At 41.6% G+C, this 18,164-nt stretch overlaps 1 protein-coding gene across 2 annotated transcripts in view; it reads right to left on the bottom strand.

The window, feature by feature from the left end:
* Positions 1-584: 584 nt before the first annotated feature.
* larp1 (La ribonucleoprotein 1, translational regulator) overlaps positions 585-18,164 on the bottom strand; it is a 45,236-nt gene continuing 27,656 nt past the window's right edge. For both annotated transcript variants that reach the window (XM_041051120.1, XM_041051121.1), the window contains 15 exons: positions 16,457-16,591; positions 15,806-15,958; positions 13,354-13,516; positions 11,861-12,005; positions 11,529-11,703; positions 11,038-11,204; positions 10,331-10,429; positions 9,855-10,181; positions 7,963-8,086; positions 6,649-6,854; positions 6,379-6,485; positions 5,562-5,864; positions 4,962-5,071; positions 4,646-4,773; positions 585-4,297 (listed from right to left, as the gene is read on the bottom strand). In XM_041051120.1, the coding sequence (XP_040907054.1) occupies positions 4,073-4,297; positions 4,646-4,773; positions 4,962-5,071; positions 5,562-5,864; positions 6,379-6,485; positions 6,649-6,854; positions 7,963-8,086; positions 9,855-10,181; positions 10,331-10,429; positions 11,038-11,204; positions 11,529-11,703; positions 11,861-12,005; positions 13,354-13,516; positions 15,806-15,958; positions 16,457-16,591 (2,567 nt within the window). In that variant the 3' untranslated portion in view covers positions 585-4,072. The remainder of the gene's footprint in view (positions 4,298-4,645; positions 4,774-4,961; positions 5,072-5,561; positions 5,865-6,378; positions 6,486-6,648; positions 6,855-7,962; positions 8,087-9,854; positions 10,182-10,330; positions 10,430-11,037; positions 11,205-11,528; positions 11,704-11,860; positions 12,006-13,353; positions 13,517-15,805; positions 15,959-16,456; positions 16,592-18,164) is intronic.

Here is an 18,164-nt window from a genome sequence, read left to right as displayed (position 1 = left end):
CGTCAAAATCGGACAAAAAAAGTAAAAAAAAATTTTCGTCTCAAAATGTCATAAAAAACGTCATAGTATAGTAAGGCGTCAAAATCAGACAAAAAAAGTCAAAAATTTTTTTGACCTCAAAATGTCATAAAAAACGTCATAGTATAGTAAGGCGTCAAAATCGGCCAAAAAAAGTCAAAAATATTTTTTTTGGCCGATATTGACGCCTTACTATACTATGACCATTTTTATGACATTTTGAGGCCATTCTGAAAAATGGCCTCAAAATATCATAAAAAACGTCATAGTATAGTAAGGTGGCGTCAAAATCAGCCAATAATTAAAACCCTGGAAGAAAAAAAAATCACCTGCCAAACGTTTTTCACCTGTTTTCATAGATGATTTTTTTTTCTCACTAGCCCCTCATGGCTTCTGTAATAGGACAAGGACAAAACAAAACAAAAAAACCTTTACAAACAAAAAAGACCTATTACATATTCTTTCATTACATGAATTTAAATACGTTTCAAACTTTTCTGCAAAGTTCATTCATTCATTCTCACCCACAACATAAATAATCACTCAAAAGTCAGCGTGTTTGAGGTTTTTTTGTTGGTTTTGTGTTTTTTTTCTTTATTAAAGGAAAGCATAATTACTACAAATTACAAATAACACTAATAGCGAATCACATCAGCCTACAAAGCAGATATTATGAATATTAAATGATATTATACAAGATCTCATTCAAGTATTTTACATTTTTCCATTTTATATATTTTTTTGTTCCTTTTTTCCTCATTTTCATCTTTTTTTCCTCATGACAAGCCTAGGATATTGTAATGTAATGAACTATTTTAATGGTTCATATACAGTTTCTTATTCATATGGCTTTATGGAATTTTGTCCTTTTTTTCAGTCTCCAGACATCATAACCAGCCATATTCCTCTGAGCAACATCACAAACCCCAGTCGGGTTCTTTCTCATTTTCTGCTCCTCCCTCTCTTTTCCACGTCCATCGTTTCATCTCTCCAGTGTCCGGCCATCTGGCCAAGTCCATGTAAAACTGATGAGCAGAGGGTGCAGCGCCCCCTGCAGTTTGTTTGGACAGCTAGCAGCAGTTCTAAGCTGATATAGAAGGCTGAAAACTCCCAAAACACCTGAAACCCCCAAATGTCCGGTGCCAGGTGATGGCAGGCAATGATCACATTAGAGGGAGGGATCGTGTGACTGTCGCAGGAGGAAGGTCCCCTGGTGACGGCCCGTCATGTCTGCAGCCACACACCAGCTCACCCATTCAAAGGTTTTCGCTGGTTTTGGGAAATGCATGGAGTTTTGCTTTTCTGAATATTTTGTAGCTCTTTTTTTCTCCCATCTTTAAACCTCCGGTAAACAACTTGATGAATCAACTGTAAGCTTCTGAAATGGATCCAAGTCTCCCTGAAGTTAAACCAACAAGATGTTAAAAAAAAAAAAATAAGTACAGCTTTGCTTTACATTTCCATGTTTCCATCAATTCTGGGTTTAGAGGGAGAAACTGAAGAACAGAAACACTGATGAGACAATGTGATATCCACCTCCACTCTGCTGGAATATCAACGATTTTTTTTTTTTTACACCCAAGGACCTAGACTTAAAAAAACAAAAAAAAAACAAAAAAAAACAGGCACAGGTGTCCAACACAGTTTCATCTAAAAAACGTCAGGCTTTTTCCAATTTAAGAATTTCAATGATGTGACTGTACTCTACAGCAAAAACTGCAACAAACATTGCAGTACGTCAATGGAAAATGGGTCACTTGAATAAGCATCTGGATAACCATGTTTGTATTAAGACTCAATTTTTTTTCCCCCAGAAGCTCTGGTTCAATTCAAATCCCCAAAACAAATCATTTTTAAACTTTGCAGACATACTGTTTGTAGAAAAGCTGGAGGCTGATGATTTAATAACAGTTTGCTGTTGGAAATGCTGCTCTGTCATCTTGGCAAAGAATAGTAAATTAACTGTGATTTTGACATGAAATATTATAAGCTTACAGATTTGTTTATGAGCTGAATACCTGTTGATGTCCTGATGTCAACGTTCCCTTTTCTGATGTGAACTATGTTCCCGTTTCTGAAATCCACAGATGTTTTAACAGCCTGACACAAACCCCACCTCCATCCTAACAATGCTAGAAACACTGCAAATTGAAATTAAAAAGCATTAAAAGATAATTATGAAACCATTAAAAAAAAAAGTTAGAGTACGTACACGTGTAAGGCAAATATATAATCTGTTCTATAAACAATAAAACAAGTAGCAGGGAGCTGTAATCATTTCTCTTCATCTGTCAAATTCACATTTACATTAATGGAGGAAAAAAAAAATCACTATTTGATATCATCAGTTCTCAAGTTGGATAAAGATTTAACTATCCACACAGCTGAGTGTAGGAAGAGTGACGAGTGAACACACAAAAAGAGCGTGAACAAACAATCCAGTCTTGAATTTCTGTCCACAACGAGGCAAGACATCGAGCTGTGTGTTTAGTATTCATCTTGCTCACGCTGCTACATCTGTACCTGCGTGCGACTACACCCGTCAGTGTTCATGCCTGCGGCTGATGTGTGTATCTTTTTATGTAAAACAGGAAGAGGCGGTGAGCGCCCAAGGCCAGATCGGCCTCGTTAAGCAGCGGGGTCGGCCGAGCGAACAACAGTAAAGTCAAGAGGCCAAACTGAGCCTCGTTGAGCCTCATTAGCGTCTCCACCCAGAGCACCTGCGTCAGAGCACGACGGCCCTCTTCATAATCATCGTTTCTTCAAGTAATCCAGATTGATGATTCCAGTCCTGTAGTGTCACTGATGGTTGGCTGATGGATGGATGTCAAGCGGATGGATGAACGGATGGATGCAGCTCGTCTGACGGGGAGGCAGAAGGAGGGGACAGAGGAAGTTAGGAAGCACCCAAAGGGAGATCCAACAGGGATCCTCCCTTCCCAACTCCCCACTCCACTCAAGTGTTTTTTTGTTTTGTGTTTTTTTTTTTCTTGGAGAGGGGCAGGGGACTTCAACCAGGTCGACGTGTTTCAGCACAAAAAGCCACAACTTGCAAACACGACTTGAATTACTGGACTTGTAACAGACCGAATGACACTTGGAAGACAGCTCAGAAAGGGAGTGAGAGGGGCGATGGAGTTTGGCAGACACAGCGCGGTGACCAGGTATATGGGTGATTTCAATGCTGTACAATCGACAATAAGGTGGCGGGCACAAGTTAGAAGCAGTAAAACCATTAAAATAAGGCAACTTTCAATGACCTTGTCCATAATGAGGAGGTGGTACAAGTCTTTTTTTTCCCCTCTCTTTTTATCATTTTGGTTCTTTAATGTTTCTCCCCCCAGAGTCCAGCCGGAAAGTAAATCAAATATTTCTCTTTTTTTAGCCCCTCGGGTGAGAGCACTCGGGGCTCTGCGGATGGAAATGTAAGTCGCTCGGTTCAAACCACTTTGGTCCGGTTAGAGGTCAGGAGCAGCACGGCCTCCAGCCGGCTGCTAGTGGGGCTTTTCAGATGCTCAGTCTAGATCAAACTATTTCCAAGTCTCCAATCCCACCACATGCCGAAGAAATAATAATCATTAATCTGAGATCTGGGCAAGGAATCAAATATCTTTCAGCCAGCAGGACAGTGATGATCAAAGCAGGGTCCCAGTGACGGAGAGGGGGGTCAAAATAAACGTTAAAAAAAAAAAAAAAAAAAAAAAGAGGTAAATCACCACTTAACCATCCACCGTGTGGACCGGCAATGGCGTATAAAAGCAAAAAATAAAATTTAAAAAATTGTTTGACTCCTGATCCATGCTTTGCCTCAAAAAGAATGGATGAGGCAAAAGGTCATTTTCCTCAAAAACTAATTAATAACCAAGCCATCTTAATTATTTTCTTCCTTATTTTTCAATCAGAAGTTGTCATGGCAAAAAAACAAAAAACAAAATAAAAATATTCTCGTGCCTGAATGAGAGCTGGACATCCCCCTCCCCCCTCCTGTGGCGCAGAGAGAACCGGCGTCTTGACGTGGTTGAGTTGATCCATGCGGGCCGGTGTGTTGGTGGGGTTACTTCAGTGTCTTGGCATCTGATGCGGGGTCAGCAGTGGGGGCGGGGGCTTTCTGGCTGGTGGATTTGGCATCATCCCTGGCTGTGGGGCCCTGGCCAGTGGGTGCGAGGCTGGGGCCTAGGCTGGCCTGGCTGTGGGGCCGGCTGGAGGGCTGAGAGGGATGCCGGCGGCGACCGTCCCCACTGGATGAGTGTCTTCTGCGGCCTCCTTCCTCCATAGGCGGCTAGAACCAGACATGAAGACGGTGGGGATGAGACTGGGGGGAGTTCACCCATGTCGAGTTGTAATGTGAGTCATTGTGTGCTGTTATATATGAGTTGTCAAGTGCATGGAAGCAACAGCTACTTGTTCTTCTATTGAACATGTACAAAACAGATCTCAGTATCACTCAGATACAGACATCAGTGGCTAACAGACATCAGTTTGAGTAAGTTTACTAAAGCTGACAGATGATAATGAAGCAGTAGTAGCATGTAGCATGCGTTTACGTGGAAAAACTCAGTGAGAAGAAGCACCTTTTCAGAGTTTAAGAGAGCTACCAATCAGCATTTATAAAAAATATTCTACTTACATCAATTCTGAAATCTTCCAGACGTTTAAACTTGCTCAGGTACTGATGAAGCTTGGGATCAATCTCCAGGCTCTTGGCTTTAGAGTATTTAAGGAAGGCCCAGAACTTCTCCAGTCCATAAAGCTGGCCTGAGAACAGGAGACAGAAATGCAATTAGGTGGGCGTGAAAGTGAACGTAATAGCTTTTCTATGAAAGAGGACAAAAAGAACCAGAAACTCTTGACATCAAAAACTGAGCTGAGACTGTTCTACTATGAATAAGTGTCTCCTCTGATCTGAGCACAGTGTGTGTGTTTTTTTTGTCAGATTGACTCACCAGCCTCGTAATCTTTGATGGTCTCCTCCTGGAAGTCCTTGAAGATATCTGGCCTAAATTTCCTCTCTAGACCGTAGCTGTAGTACCTGAAGAGGCACTCCAAACCGTACCTGCAACATGTGCATAAACACACACACACGCACACAGAGAAAAACGCATTGAAAGAGCCGGTTGGAGAAAAATGGAAAAAGTTTGCATAATGGATTTGGGAATGGATTGGATCCAAATCAGCACACATACTATCAATGAACATTTTGCACCAAAACCTCAGGAACAGTAATCTGAGCTCAAATCAGAATCAACATGACCACAATAAAGTTGTGCAGAAAAATAATTTGGAAATGGTTCTGGTTGGAGTCTGTACAAGCTTAATTCAGTTTTCTTTTCTGTTACTGCTAAAGGCACACTTGTCTGGTCCAGTCAATTTTAAACTCATTATAAATACTGATTTTAAGACAGAGTTCACACCTTGTTACTCCACAATCACACTGCCAAATACAAAATCCTAAGAAGAATTCTCAGAATTTAGAGTCAGTAGTGAGTCTGTATATATACCTGCTTTTAAAAAAGTATCCACCCAGCATTGGTCAGGACTCTTACCTGTATCCTTCTTTCCCATCCTCGACCACCAGCTGTCTGAACTCCTCGTACATCTTCCTGTTGAAGTGATCTCGCAGGAAAAATGACCAGAAGCGGAAGAGTGTGTTCATCTCCTGCGATTGGCCAATTCCCAGCCGCTTTCGCTCATTTAGGCAGCGGCGGCGGTACTTGTGGTAAACGTGTTGCGTGAAGCCGTTCTCCTTGAGCAGCTCGTGTGATGGGTGCTGGAACTTGGGGAGGGACTGAGGCGTGCAGCCAATGTTACCCATGGCAGGGGTGCCCTCTGATGGGCTGGCGTTAGAGCTGAGAGGGAGAGAGGTGGAAGACAGAGAGTGAGTACGACCTCATCAAACACTGGATCTATTTCACTGGTGAAATTAGTCCTGAGTCTGTCACTTTCTGCTGTTCTACTTTACATTCACCCTGAGATTGGTTGGGATGGACATAATATAGGCAACTTTAACCATTAAAGAAACTAAATTTGATCCTTAAAAGACCAAAGTAAAGACCAAGTAAGAGCACAGTCTGCTCTTACACATTCAATTCATTTAAGGTACTGTACTTTTTTCCTAACCTGGCAAAGTAAGAGACGAACGTGACTTTAAATCCTAAAAGCATTTTAACAATTTGATATGTATCGTTTAGCATTTTTTTTCTTTATAGATTTTGTTGTGATGGGTAACAAAAGCTGCATGTTGGCAGCTCCAACTGGCAGTCAGAGGTGAAATCTTACAATGTTTTACATCTAAAATAAGTTTTATTACTGTCCACAGGGATCTAAGAGAAACATTACAGAGTCTAGGGCAGTGAGTCTCACCTGACAGAGGCGGTACGTGAGCGGTGCTCTCTGGAGTCCATCACCCAGCCGACGTGGCACTCCATGGGTGGGTTGGAGCTGTGTCGGGTCTTCCTCTTCCTGGGCGTCTGAAAAATTACACATAAAATTTTGTAACGGTGAGTTGCAAAGTAACTGAACTGTCCATAAATGGCAACAAGTTAAAACTTTAACACCAGGTACTGGAACCACAAAACGACACATTTCCACGCAAGTAAATCTGATTCCACCCTCACTTGGCAGCCATCTTACCTTGGCGTCAACAGGCCGACTTTCCTTCACCACTGGGTAGAAGCGTGGCGTCATTGTCGGGTCCTTCCGGTGAGGGGTGCGAGGCGTGCGGGGCGTCCGGGCACTGCGGTAGTTGGGCGAGTCAGGCACGGTAGTTGGGAGCGAGCGAGCTATTGAGGAGGGCTCAGGAGCACCGAAGAGTTTGTTCGCCAAAGCGTCTGTGGGGACTGAGGACGTGAGGGAAGAGACGCGTTACAGAGGAACAAAAAAGACAGAAACTACTTCCAACAGGATGAAAGCTTCTCCATAACTCTTTACATGTTTAACGGCTCCTCTAACTGGACCATTCTCAAACCAACTTTAAACCGACTTTAAAAGTAACTTAATATTCATCACTTTTATTGCAGCAATCCTGAAGAAAAACTCTTTAAAGCCATTAAGACAAAATCTAATGCCACAACATCAGCCATCTAATAGCTTCATTTATTTCTCAGTGTGAAAACTCAGAGTCACAGGGCTCGTGATTAATGGTGAGTGAGCAGTAAAACGACAGTTGTTACCAGCTGAACACAGTGACAAAGAGATGAAGGAGCGGTGTGTCAGAAAGTTTAATCAACATGGATTTACGACTTTATAAGGTCCACTTAATACCAGTTAGAATGAAAAACAAGACCCTTTTCATCACGAGTAAGAGCAACTGTTGAAATCTAGGAGTTTTCAGAAGAAAAACAGCATGCTGACAAGCTAAACACAAGCTTGGCCTGATTTTTTTGTCTTATATTCAAGCACTAGACAATTAGGTATTCAAAACAGCAATTTTTTTAAATAGAGTACCACTACAGAGTGTTGCACTATGTGGTGTTTGTAGCCCTAACGCTGCTAAGCTAGCGATTTACTTAAAATTATTTACAGTGAATTTGTTAAAGTCAGTCAATCCTTAAAGTGTATGACACAAGTTAAGCTTCTGGTCATATGCTGTATATGTCGGTGAGCTGTGAGTAGTTCAAGAGTGCATCATTTGAACAATTTCTAGCAGCCTGAACAGGTAAAACTATACAGCGCCTCACACAGAACTAGCAAAGATTTCAGAAAGGTGAGAGAAATACATTATTTTGTGAAGCATAAGTATGTTTTGTCCTCTCAATTTGTGTCCTCTCATGATTTTTGCGACCTGTCAGGTTTATCTTGTGTCTCTTAGAGGAGTCCAGATCCTGAGGCTGGGAACCCCTGCTCTGTGACATAATTTGTGCCCTAATTGTATTCCAAGTAAAGACAAAAAGTCAATTAAGTAAATGCATGATGTGTCTGTCTATTTGTGTGTTCCCATGTCCTTACTCTGCTGGGGTCGTGGGGGGCCCGGGGGGACTTCCTGGTTGGGATCGACAGGGGGTTCAGGAGTCAGGCAGTCAAACTGTTCGCGGCTGATCAGGTGGACCTTCTTGAAGTTCTCCACCTCTTGCTGTAAAAAGGAGGACATAGATATAGATAAGGATATAAATATAAAAAAGAAAAAAAAAACTTTCAAAGAGGGATTTGAAGTGTTGGTTGGAATTTTAGATATAAATTGTTAAATGCGTCAAATGTGGGGTGAACATTTCTATGGTAGCCCAAAATGTAAAGACTCGTTTTAAAGAATTTAGCTGTGATCTCTGAAACAAAACTCTTGTTAAGAACAATCACATGCTGTAATGAAACTCTAGACCTTTACCAAAATGCAGTTAGAAAACAGTGAGAAAAAAGTGTCCAAATCAGAAAAAAATAACCCAGGACATTAAAGGAAATGTTAAAAAAAAACGGATCATCAACAGACCTTATCTGCAGCAGTCTGGAGATTGAGATGCAGCAGCAAAACATGGCTGCCAAAAACACTCTTTTCACCCTCATGTTTCACATCTCTTACTGTTCTGAGTACATCAACCAGCTGGGTCACATCAACACAAACCTTGAATTTTCCACAAGTAAAAAAGCTCCTAACAACACAACAGTTACTGTTCTGCCTGCAACAACAACTTATTTTAAAATCCCATCATAAACGCACAACAAGCTTTATTTTTCAGTCCTCCAGCGTTTGACTGTTTCACAAACATGATCAAGTACGACTCACACTCGCCCCTTCATTCCACCAAGTGTCCTCAGATCTTTGAGCGTCCATCTTTGTCTCCCCCTGCAGCCCGTCACACTGACCCCTTAGGCCGAGGCCTTGTATGTGGGGTTTATTTATAAACAAGCGTCCTCTGTTCCACACGCCGCTGGACGTGTGCCGGCGAGCACGTGAAGGTCCCCACAAAGAGTTCAACAATGCTACAATGGGCAGCAATAACAACAAAAACAAAACAAAACAAACTTTCTGTTCTGTGTTGGGTTTCTGTGTCCAGAAACAGCTCTAACTGAAGAAGAATAAATGTACTCATCATCTGGCCTTGGGCAGAAACATGACCAAAATGACAATGACGTAACGTGGAAGCTGTCAGAAGAGACCGCCTCGGTTGGTGTTATCCGACTCTAAAAACTTGCAACTGATACTCGCAGACATTCTGCATGATTTTAGTTTTTCTATAACCCAAAAAATTTGGAATATACCTGTGTTAATTTTGATTATAATATTTAGCTTCTAAAAATAACAACACATTGTACTTTAACTCACTTTCCCTTTTTTGGTAAATATTATTTACCACATCTCAGTTTTATATGTATATATATATATAGGTGAGTGTGAAGAAACATACACTGTGAAAGAAAAAGTTAATATTGCTTTTTTCCCCAAGAAAAATGAGCTCTTGAGATTTGGAATAAACTAAAACACATGGTTTAATCAAAACTGACTTTAGTACTGAAAACTTAATCTGCCTTAAAGGAAAAGATCTGTGCCTGCCCCCACTGAGATGTGGTATCTCATTACATCTGGAAACTGGATGTAATGATGGGTTTGAAGAACAGGATCTGCTTTGTCTGTTATGTGAATTAAATGAAGTAGAAAACGAAATGCCTTTTGCTTTGTATTGTCCTTTGTAGAAATCTTAGCGACAGACTTTCTAGTTTTATTCTGAACTACCCGATTATGATTTAAGAAATATTTTGTGAAAGTATCTCTTCTTAATTCTTTTAGGTATGTCCTTAAATAGACCATGTGGTTGATTGATTGACAGGTCTCTCAACATACGACACTCAGCAGCATAGGTAGCATCATCACCATCAGTTTCAAAGTTAACCATGACAAATGCCCTCACCTTGATGGTGGCGTACTCTGGCTCGTACGTGTCGTCCCACAGGTCCTGCTCGTAGTAAAAGAGCCCGTCATTGATCACCTTGGCCAGCTCGCTGGTCAGCTTGGCGCGTGATGTGTGGTGCCCTGTGCGGTCGCCCCCCGGGTGCTTCCTCAGGTAGGGCGGCGTCTGCGTCACGATCAGGATCTTGTTGACGTCGTGGTCGTCGATCTCACCGTCTGAGTCCTCGTCCGACCAGTCGGTGAAGGTGTTGCGCCGACCATCCATCTGCTCCATCTCCTCGTCGAACATGAAATCCAGCTCCTCCGGTTCATCCTGCTCCACTCCGTCCTGATCAGAGTTCAAGTCAAACAAAAGCAAAGAAATTATAAGAAGCTGTTGGCTGATTATATGTGCTCACTTTTTGATCAGCATATGGCTGATTACTTGCAGTCACTTAACCAAATTAGTTGATTTAAGTTGTGATCGATCAAACACACCTTATTTCCTGAGGTAGCAGGGGAGGGCGAGGAGCCAGGCTGGGGGATCGAGGAGCGAATCAAGTCGTCCTTTTCCTTCTGCTGCTGCAACGAGGGGGCCTACATCAGTGAACCAACAGCAAGAACACAGTGGAAGGAAGGAGGAGGAGGAGGTGGTGGACGAAGATATGGAAAGAAGTGAACGGATGGAGGAATGGAGACCAATGTGGAAAGTTAAGAATGCGATGAGGAGAAGCCAAACTGATTTTAATTTGGTTTTCTTGAGACAAAAATGCACAACAAAATAACAAAAAGCTGTTCAATGCTGAAATTTTAAACAATATTTCTGCATGTGGCTGTGAAGATGAAATTCAACGGTGCTACATAAACAAAGCCTGATGTCTACTTGCCAGCGTGACTGTGATTTTTTTTTTTTTTTCAGATCACAACTAAATGATTCATTTTAATTTCAGTTAATCTGTTGATAATTCTTTTGATAAATGTTTATAATATATGAATATAAGAATATATGTTTCATCTGGCAAGAGGCCATAAGGCATCATGGTCCACAGGAAAAAAAAAACTGAATGGAAATCTTAATATAATCATCATACGAATGACTGACATTAGAAATGATAACTGATTGGTTCCTATGTCATGGACGTGAACATTCAAGGACTTCATAGCTACAAAACACAACTGCAGACACTCCTTAAGCTCACACTGACCTTGGGTCTGGCTGGGGAGGGTCTGGGCCTCTTCTTGACCTCAATCCAGGACTCAGAGTCCAGGTCAGGGAGACTGGCGGAGAGGCCCCTGGGCATCGTCTTGAGGTTGGAGGTGTCTGCTTCAGTCTTGGTCTGTTGGTGCACTGGTGTGGAGGCCCTGGGAGACCCTGCAGCAAACACAGAGAAAATGATTACTGGTACCAAAGTGCAAATGATGTTTCATGTGAAAAATTTGCAACATGAGCAGGTCAACTTGCAAAAAAAACGAGCCTTACAGATCAAAATCTGCCTGCGGAGTAAAACCATTTTGACTTGTTTTTAATATAAATCATCTTGTTTCATAAATTTCTAGAACAAAAATGTCAGTAAACTTGAAAGAAGACAAAATAAAGCAAATCCCCCACAGTAGAAATCAAGAGAAATTACACCTGATTCTTTTTAACAGTTTGACCCACAGTTCAGGTTCATTAACAGAAGCACAGGCTCCTCACCTCTGGGCTCCTCGGTCATTTGTCTTGGGACAAACTCGGGGCAGTTGATGAGCTGGGAGAAGTCGGTGTGGGTGTGGTTAGGCACGGTCAGACCCGGCAGAGGCCACTTCTCAGGGTCCACCTTCCGACGGATCTTCATGTCGATCAGCTCCACTTCCTTACTGTCCTTCAAAGCCTGACATGAGAGATGGTGTTAGTCTGTCCGATAACAGAACTGTAATTGTGTACCATGTTGACATGATTTGTGTCTCATCATCATCTCAGATTATCTATCAGCAACTTCACTAGTCACTTTAATCAGAAGAATCGAATAGTCGAAGAAATGCCCTTACTTCCAAAATGAGGTTGATGTCGGTGGTAAGAGCCTGCACTCTGTGGAAACTGGCGATGAGTCCGATGGGCAGGAAACCCTCCTGATCCATCTTCCTCCGCAGGAAGAAGTCCCGCTCCAGGTTGTCCAGGCTGAAGTAGTACTCACTACAGGGGAGTGGAGAAGTGAGGAAACGCATGGTCAACATTATCCAGTCTATGCTGACATGTCAGCTGTTGTTGTTTACTGTTGTTTCCTCACGTCTTTCTCTTGTGTCTAAGATGGGAAATGAGAAGCTCCCATTTAAACTCAGAGAGGGAATGAAAACAGGAAGAGACCGCACACAACTGCATTACTAAGTCAGAAAACATTTTGTGAAAACACTGGAAACAGACTGGCTTTAAACTGTGTCATGTGTAACCAAATACCTTCCAAGGACCAACTAATCAGAAACAGAGGATCTGACGGGATTTCAAAGTCTCTGAGCACTTTAATACAGATTTAAACTTAAGGGAGCACTGAGTGCACACAAGGAAACGGTTACGCTCCTTCAGTCAGGTGCCAAAAACTACTGCCTCAACACACGTAGTGTCATCATCTGGCAAAGATGTTCAGGGGAGATGTGTATTTTTTGTAGTATCACTTCCTACAAATTTGCTTGTATGTAAGACAAGTATTTAACATAATCTATCTGTCAGACAAACCACAAACACAATAGTGTTCAGAAAAACTGAACCCCAACATCTCCAACTGTCGGACTGGCCTTAATTTGGGGGGAAAGAAAGAAAGAACGGTTCAACGTGCAACAAGGGTCGAATATATCTTTACGTGAATAAAGAGTATATATAAAAGAGTTTATCATTTTAGTCCTACAGCATTGTTGAACTCACACTGGACAGTTAAAAAACAAAAATCCAAATCACTGAAGCATGTATTCTTCTTCCCTGTTAAAACCTGGCACCTACATAACCCCCAACGCAACTCGACCACAGTGCTAAGTCAGAGGACATGTCCGAGACTCAGGTGCATTGTCTTAGTAGCGGTTAGCGTATCCCAGTGGCTTCTCCACATCTCCAGATTTTTTTTTCATTTTCAAACTTGTAGTCTTCAAACCTAAACACTGACTCACATCGCATCACTGGAGGCGAAGTTTCAGATTTCATGTGACTCTCTCTTTCTCCACAAAAAACTTACTTAGATTACTTACATAACCTTTTCTCACATTTACAGCAGTGATTCCCAAAACCCATAAACGGACTTTGATGTGTAACACTGAACAAGTTTTTAATATTTTGTCTTGTTTGCGTTTCAATGCTGAGATCAGAGTTGTAAAAGTTCTCTCCATTGATGTTTAGTCAGAGAAGAGACATGAGGAGCTCATCACTTCTACAGCACGACTGCAGGTTGGATCTGACTGAAATCCTGAAAAATAGCTAAAACTCTTGCATTTTTTTTTTTTACATGTTTTGGCTTTTTGTCTTTGTCTCACTGCTGTAAGAAAGAAGCTAAACTTACATCTGCCTCTTGATGTAGTCCTTCAACAGGTCCTGATCGACGGTGTATAGGTCGTTGCTGCTCATGTTGTCGTAGTAGTAGGTCACAGAGTTGCTGAACTTCTGGCCGTAAGGTCCGTCCTTCATATCGTAGGACTTGTATCCGTAGTGGTAGTCATAGTGGCCTTGACAGGACAGACAGAGATGAGATTTAGATCACTTCAAGCCTTCTTCAATTTTTCTGTAATATTTAACTCTCACACATCAGTGTATGTTGTTTATTTCAAGTGAAGATGTGACACAAACTAAAAATAAATTTCAGGCAACACAGGAGAACAGTTGCTTGCATTTCCTGCCTCCAAAGAACATTTCAGTGCTGTTTAGACAGTTTTCTGTCTGTCGATCCCTATCCTCTAATTAGAGCTCTCATAATGTCTTTGTTCATTAATGAATCTTTTTCTGCTAGGCCAATTTGATTTCATTTGTTTGATGAGTTAACATTGCCTTATCATATTTTGGTTTTTGACATTTTGGTTTAATATAGCCAGAGGCGGTTCCATTTCGGATTAAGTTACATGCAGATAAATTGCTTGGATTTATTTAGTTTCTGAGTCTAACCATTATTTCCTGTCTGACAAACAGGGAGCTGTTGCTGCCGTAATTTAATTTTTTAAATTGAAAGAAGAGCAAGGGGATATGTGAGAGAGGCAGAAATACAGAAGCATGAGACAGAAATTAAGATTAAGGAAATAAAACTGTAATCAGACTGTATTTTATAGGAATATTTTAAAAGAAATGCATAAAAACATCCTGCTCATATCCCAGTGAACATAAAAAATTTAATTCAGTAGGTCAATATGGTGCCTGTGTTTCCAAGAAGCAACTCAAGACGTTACTAAGGAAAACATAAAAATGTAGTCATAAAAATTAAGAGAGCATGAATGTAGTCAACCTAAAAAATAAAGTGTACTTGTGTGAGTGTACAGTGTATGTAGGAGCACAAACATATAAAGACACACTCACAAGCCAGAGCAGAGTAAATACAAACACACAAAGTTTATCTGCTCAGCATTAACTCTGACCGTCTCTTCAGTGCTGCTGAAAGTAAACAAGGTGTCCTCAAGACAATCGCTTCTCATTTCTTCCTCCGGTTTATTTGTAATCTTTGTTTTCTCTCACGCTTCTCTTCCCCCTCATAAAATCTGAAAGGTACCAGTGTTTTGTCTACCTAAGTGTGGGGAGGGAAGTGAGGAAGGAGAAGACAGAAAACAAGGAGAGAGTGCGTGAAAGAAGAGGGAGGGAAGGGGAGAGAGTAAGGGAAGCCAATGTGTATGAAAAGAGTGAACAACAGGGAGCAGAGTGGGAGAATCCTGCCAAAACCAACAGGACTTCGGGGAAACCTGCTTCTCCTGCTGGATCCAAGGCCTTTCCTCATTCCAACACTTGCTGGTTGTTATTGCACATTTTTGTTTTTGCTGTAGCCTCCGTGAGGCCTGGTGAGGGTCACCAACCACCCGGTTTGAAAGCAGAATCAGTCCAAACCACTAAAACAACTATAACCGCTTTATTTTGCAGGGAAAAGTCAAGCCTTCTTACCTTGTAGTAGTAACTAGATAGACACTGTTAACTGAGTTTGACTTTTATGAGAAATAAGCTAATATTCTTTTTCAGACGAGAATATCGATACCACTCTCGGCCAGTAAACTTGTGTAAGCAGCTGTATTCAAGCTGCATTTGGGACTTCAAATGGAATCACCCCGCCCCTGACATCGTCTTACCTCCTTCATGCACAACAGCTCTTTATACATTTAGGGTTGTTGTTGAGGTGCCGCTTTCTGTGAGGACCACAGGGTTTATCTGACTTTTGACACCAAGGCAAAATCATGTGGCAAGCCCATTCTGGGATGAGTATTTCTGTTGTTATCAGGGTCTGTATCATTTTGTATGAGCATAAAGGTTCAAGTGATTTTCGTTTTGTTTTTGCACTTCGAGGCTGAGATCAGAGTTGTGAAACTTCTCTCCATTGATGTTTAGTCAGAGAAGAGACATGAGGAGCTCATCACTTCTACAGCACGTCTGCAGGTTAGATCTGACTGATAAAAGATCTCCAGTTGAAGTAAGAAGAGTTTTGGTTTAACTCTGTGTAGAAGGTCCATAGTACACTGTATGTTTATGATGTATATCCTGGATGTCACTGTGAATGTCTGAGTATTAACATCACAGAGACACATTCAGGCACATTTGTTGTACTGTAAGTAAATGGACTTGTAACTAAAAGTGTTTCCAGATTCAGAACTGTTTCAGGAAATAACAAAAGAGGCTGAAGACCACATAAGAAAGACCAAGAAAAGAAAGTTCTATTTTTAAACATTTTTGAGGACAGAAAACCTGTGGTACAGTTGCATTTTAGTGTTTTACATCTTTTATTCCTGTATGTTTCTATCTATGCGTGAGAAGCAAAAAAATGGACATACCTCTCCCGCCACCTCTGCCTCGTCCCCGGCCTCTTCCTCTTCCACGGCCACGACCTCTGAACCCTCCGCGGAACGGCGCCCCTTCACTCTTCACACTGGACACCTCGTCGTGATCGTCACGCCACTCCCGCTCGTACTTTTGACTGTGCCAGTCTGCAGGGAAACCAACAACAACTTTCATATCTACACAAACACATCGCCACATCAGACTAGTGAATCAGAACCAATATCGAATGGACTTGTGAAAGCCAGTCGGTTCTTGCAGCTTATGACAAAGAACTATCAAAGCAGAAGCAGAATATTAGAAGGAGCGCACACACAAACCTCTCCACATCCTGCTGCTGAGTCATGCACACTGCCTCAATCAGCTAAATGCTCCTGCATGATGCATCAATAGATCAACAGCTACTGATGGAGTGATACAGACACCTACAGTGAAATAAACATCTGCTGTCCCATGCTATGACACGTCAAACAGCACTAGCTAATAACTCAGTGTAAAACGAGTTGGATGGGATTTCTTCACATCATTTCAAATTTCAGATGTTTTTCTCTAAACTCCCTGACGCCTGCAGCACGCAGCCTGAAAAAGTGCTGCCTCACTTTCCCGCACAGCGATGCCAAAGCTGCGTGATGACATCACAGACTCACCTCTGAGGTCATTCCTGGCGTTGGGAGGGAGGCGGGGGTTTTCGTTCTGTCTGCTGTTGTTCCTGGAGGCCGAGCGCTCCCTGGGACCCTCGGACTTCACCTCGATCATCAGGGGAACCCACTTCTGCTTGTTTCCTGTTTGTAACGACAGCACAAGGCAACACAGTTAGAAGTTCATTAATTTAGTCCCCAATTCAATATTAAAGCTACATAAAACTGACTTTTTTAAGAACTGACTTTTTAAGGCTCCCTCAAAACCAAATTTTGCATTGGAAATGTATTAATGGTGTAAGGTGAACTTTCAGCAAAATTTATATTACAATAATTATATTACAAATGACAATAATTATATTTTATATCTAAAATGCAAAATATTTAAACTTTGTATACTTTGGGAATTTTTAAGGCAAATATATTTCTCAAATCCCATCAAATGCAAGTAAAAACTGTTGACAAACATTGTCTTTAAAGAATCCCTCTGACTATGGACCACTTGATTGACACTCTTAACTAACTACACACCACATCCTAACTCTAACTGATGATCCTAGTTCAGCATCCAAAGCATCCAAACTACCAACTACATTTAAAAAGTGAACTAAACTTAGGCCCTTTTAAGGCCTTTTAAACTGATAAACTGTTTCAAGCTTCTTAATGCCCAGCACATACCTCCAGGGGACAAATAAAGTTAAAATAAAGCCAGTTTGCCTTCAGGTTATGACACAACAGCACCTCCATGTAGTGGATGGTGAAGCTGCTGTGACCAACAATTACTGGCAGGGTGTGGCAAATGTGCAACAGTGATTTTGAAAAATAGTGATCATTACTGCTAAGTCCTTTATTGGTGTAGCAGCAGCAGCAAGTTGGCTGCACTACCTCTGCTGACCAGCAGGAAGCATCAGTGTCTAAAAAAAAACATCATCTGGTTGTAGAGGGGAGCTGTGTGGATGTTTGGGTCAGTGTGTGACAGATACCACATGCAATGGGAAAGTGGAAACGACAGCCACTTTTAAGTGACGTGGCCCTGCGTCTATCTGCTGACTCACTGGGTAAGGGAGAGAGAGAAGGGGAGAGGGAGGGAGGGAGGTAGAGAATAAAGGAGGAAAAATGGTTTGATTTTTTTTTTTTGGCTTCAATGCTGAGATCAGAGTTGTAAAAGTTCTCTTCATTGATGTTTAGTCAGAGAAGAGACATGAAGTGCTCATCACTTCTACAGCACGTCGGCAGGCTACATCTCCATATGACATAAGGAAAGTTTTGGTTTTATTATTATCTTAGACTTGACATTGAAATATATAAAAGGTATGTGCTATATGGTCGTTGGTTCAAGGTATATGACTTTGCTGCCCTGTCATAATGTGTGCCAGTGTACACATCTGTCGCTGAGAGTTGTTAATGTCTAACCGTCAATGTCACAAAGACATATTTTGAAAATACGTAAGTGAGCTTGACACAAAAGAAAAGTTCTCTGTGGTGACGGACACACATGCAGCACAGTGGTGAAATACTTGCCAGTGCCTTTCTATGCCAGTATGGTTTAAGGACATAAGAGAAAGAGGCTGAAGACCATAAAGAGACAGGAAGTCCACCCCCCCCACAACAAACCCAAAAATTCCCCATAAGAGGGCTACCATGTTGTGAAGGTCAGAAAACACTCGCTGCCTGGGCTGGCTGGTGCAATTTAAACCTTTTATTGCTGCCAAAACTG

This window comes from Toxotes jaculatrix, chromosome 12 (assembly GCF_017976425.1).
Source record: "Toxotes jaculatrix isolate fToxJac2 chromosome 12, fToxJac2.pri, whole genome shotgun sequence".
Lineage (NCBI taxonomy): Eukaryota > Metazoa > Chordata > Actinopteri > Toxotidae > Toxotes > Toxotes jaculatrix.
This window is presented reverse-complemented; position numbering and strand designations above follow the sequence as displayed.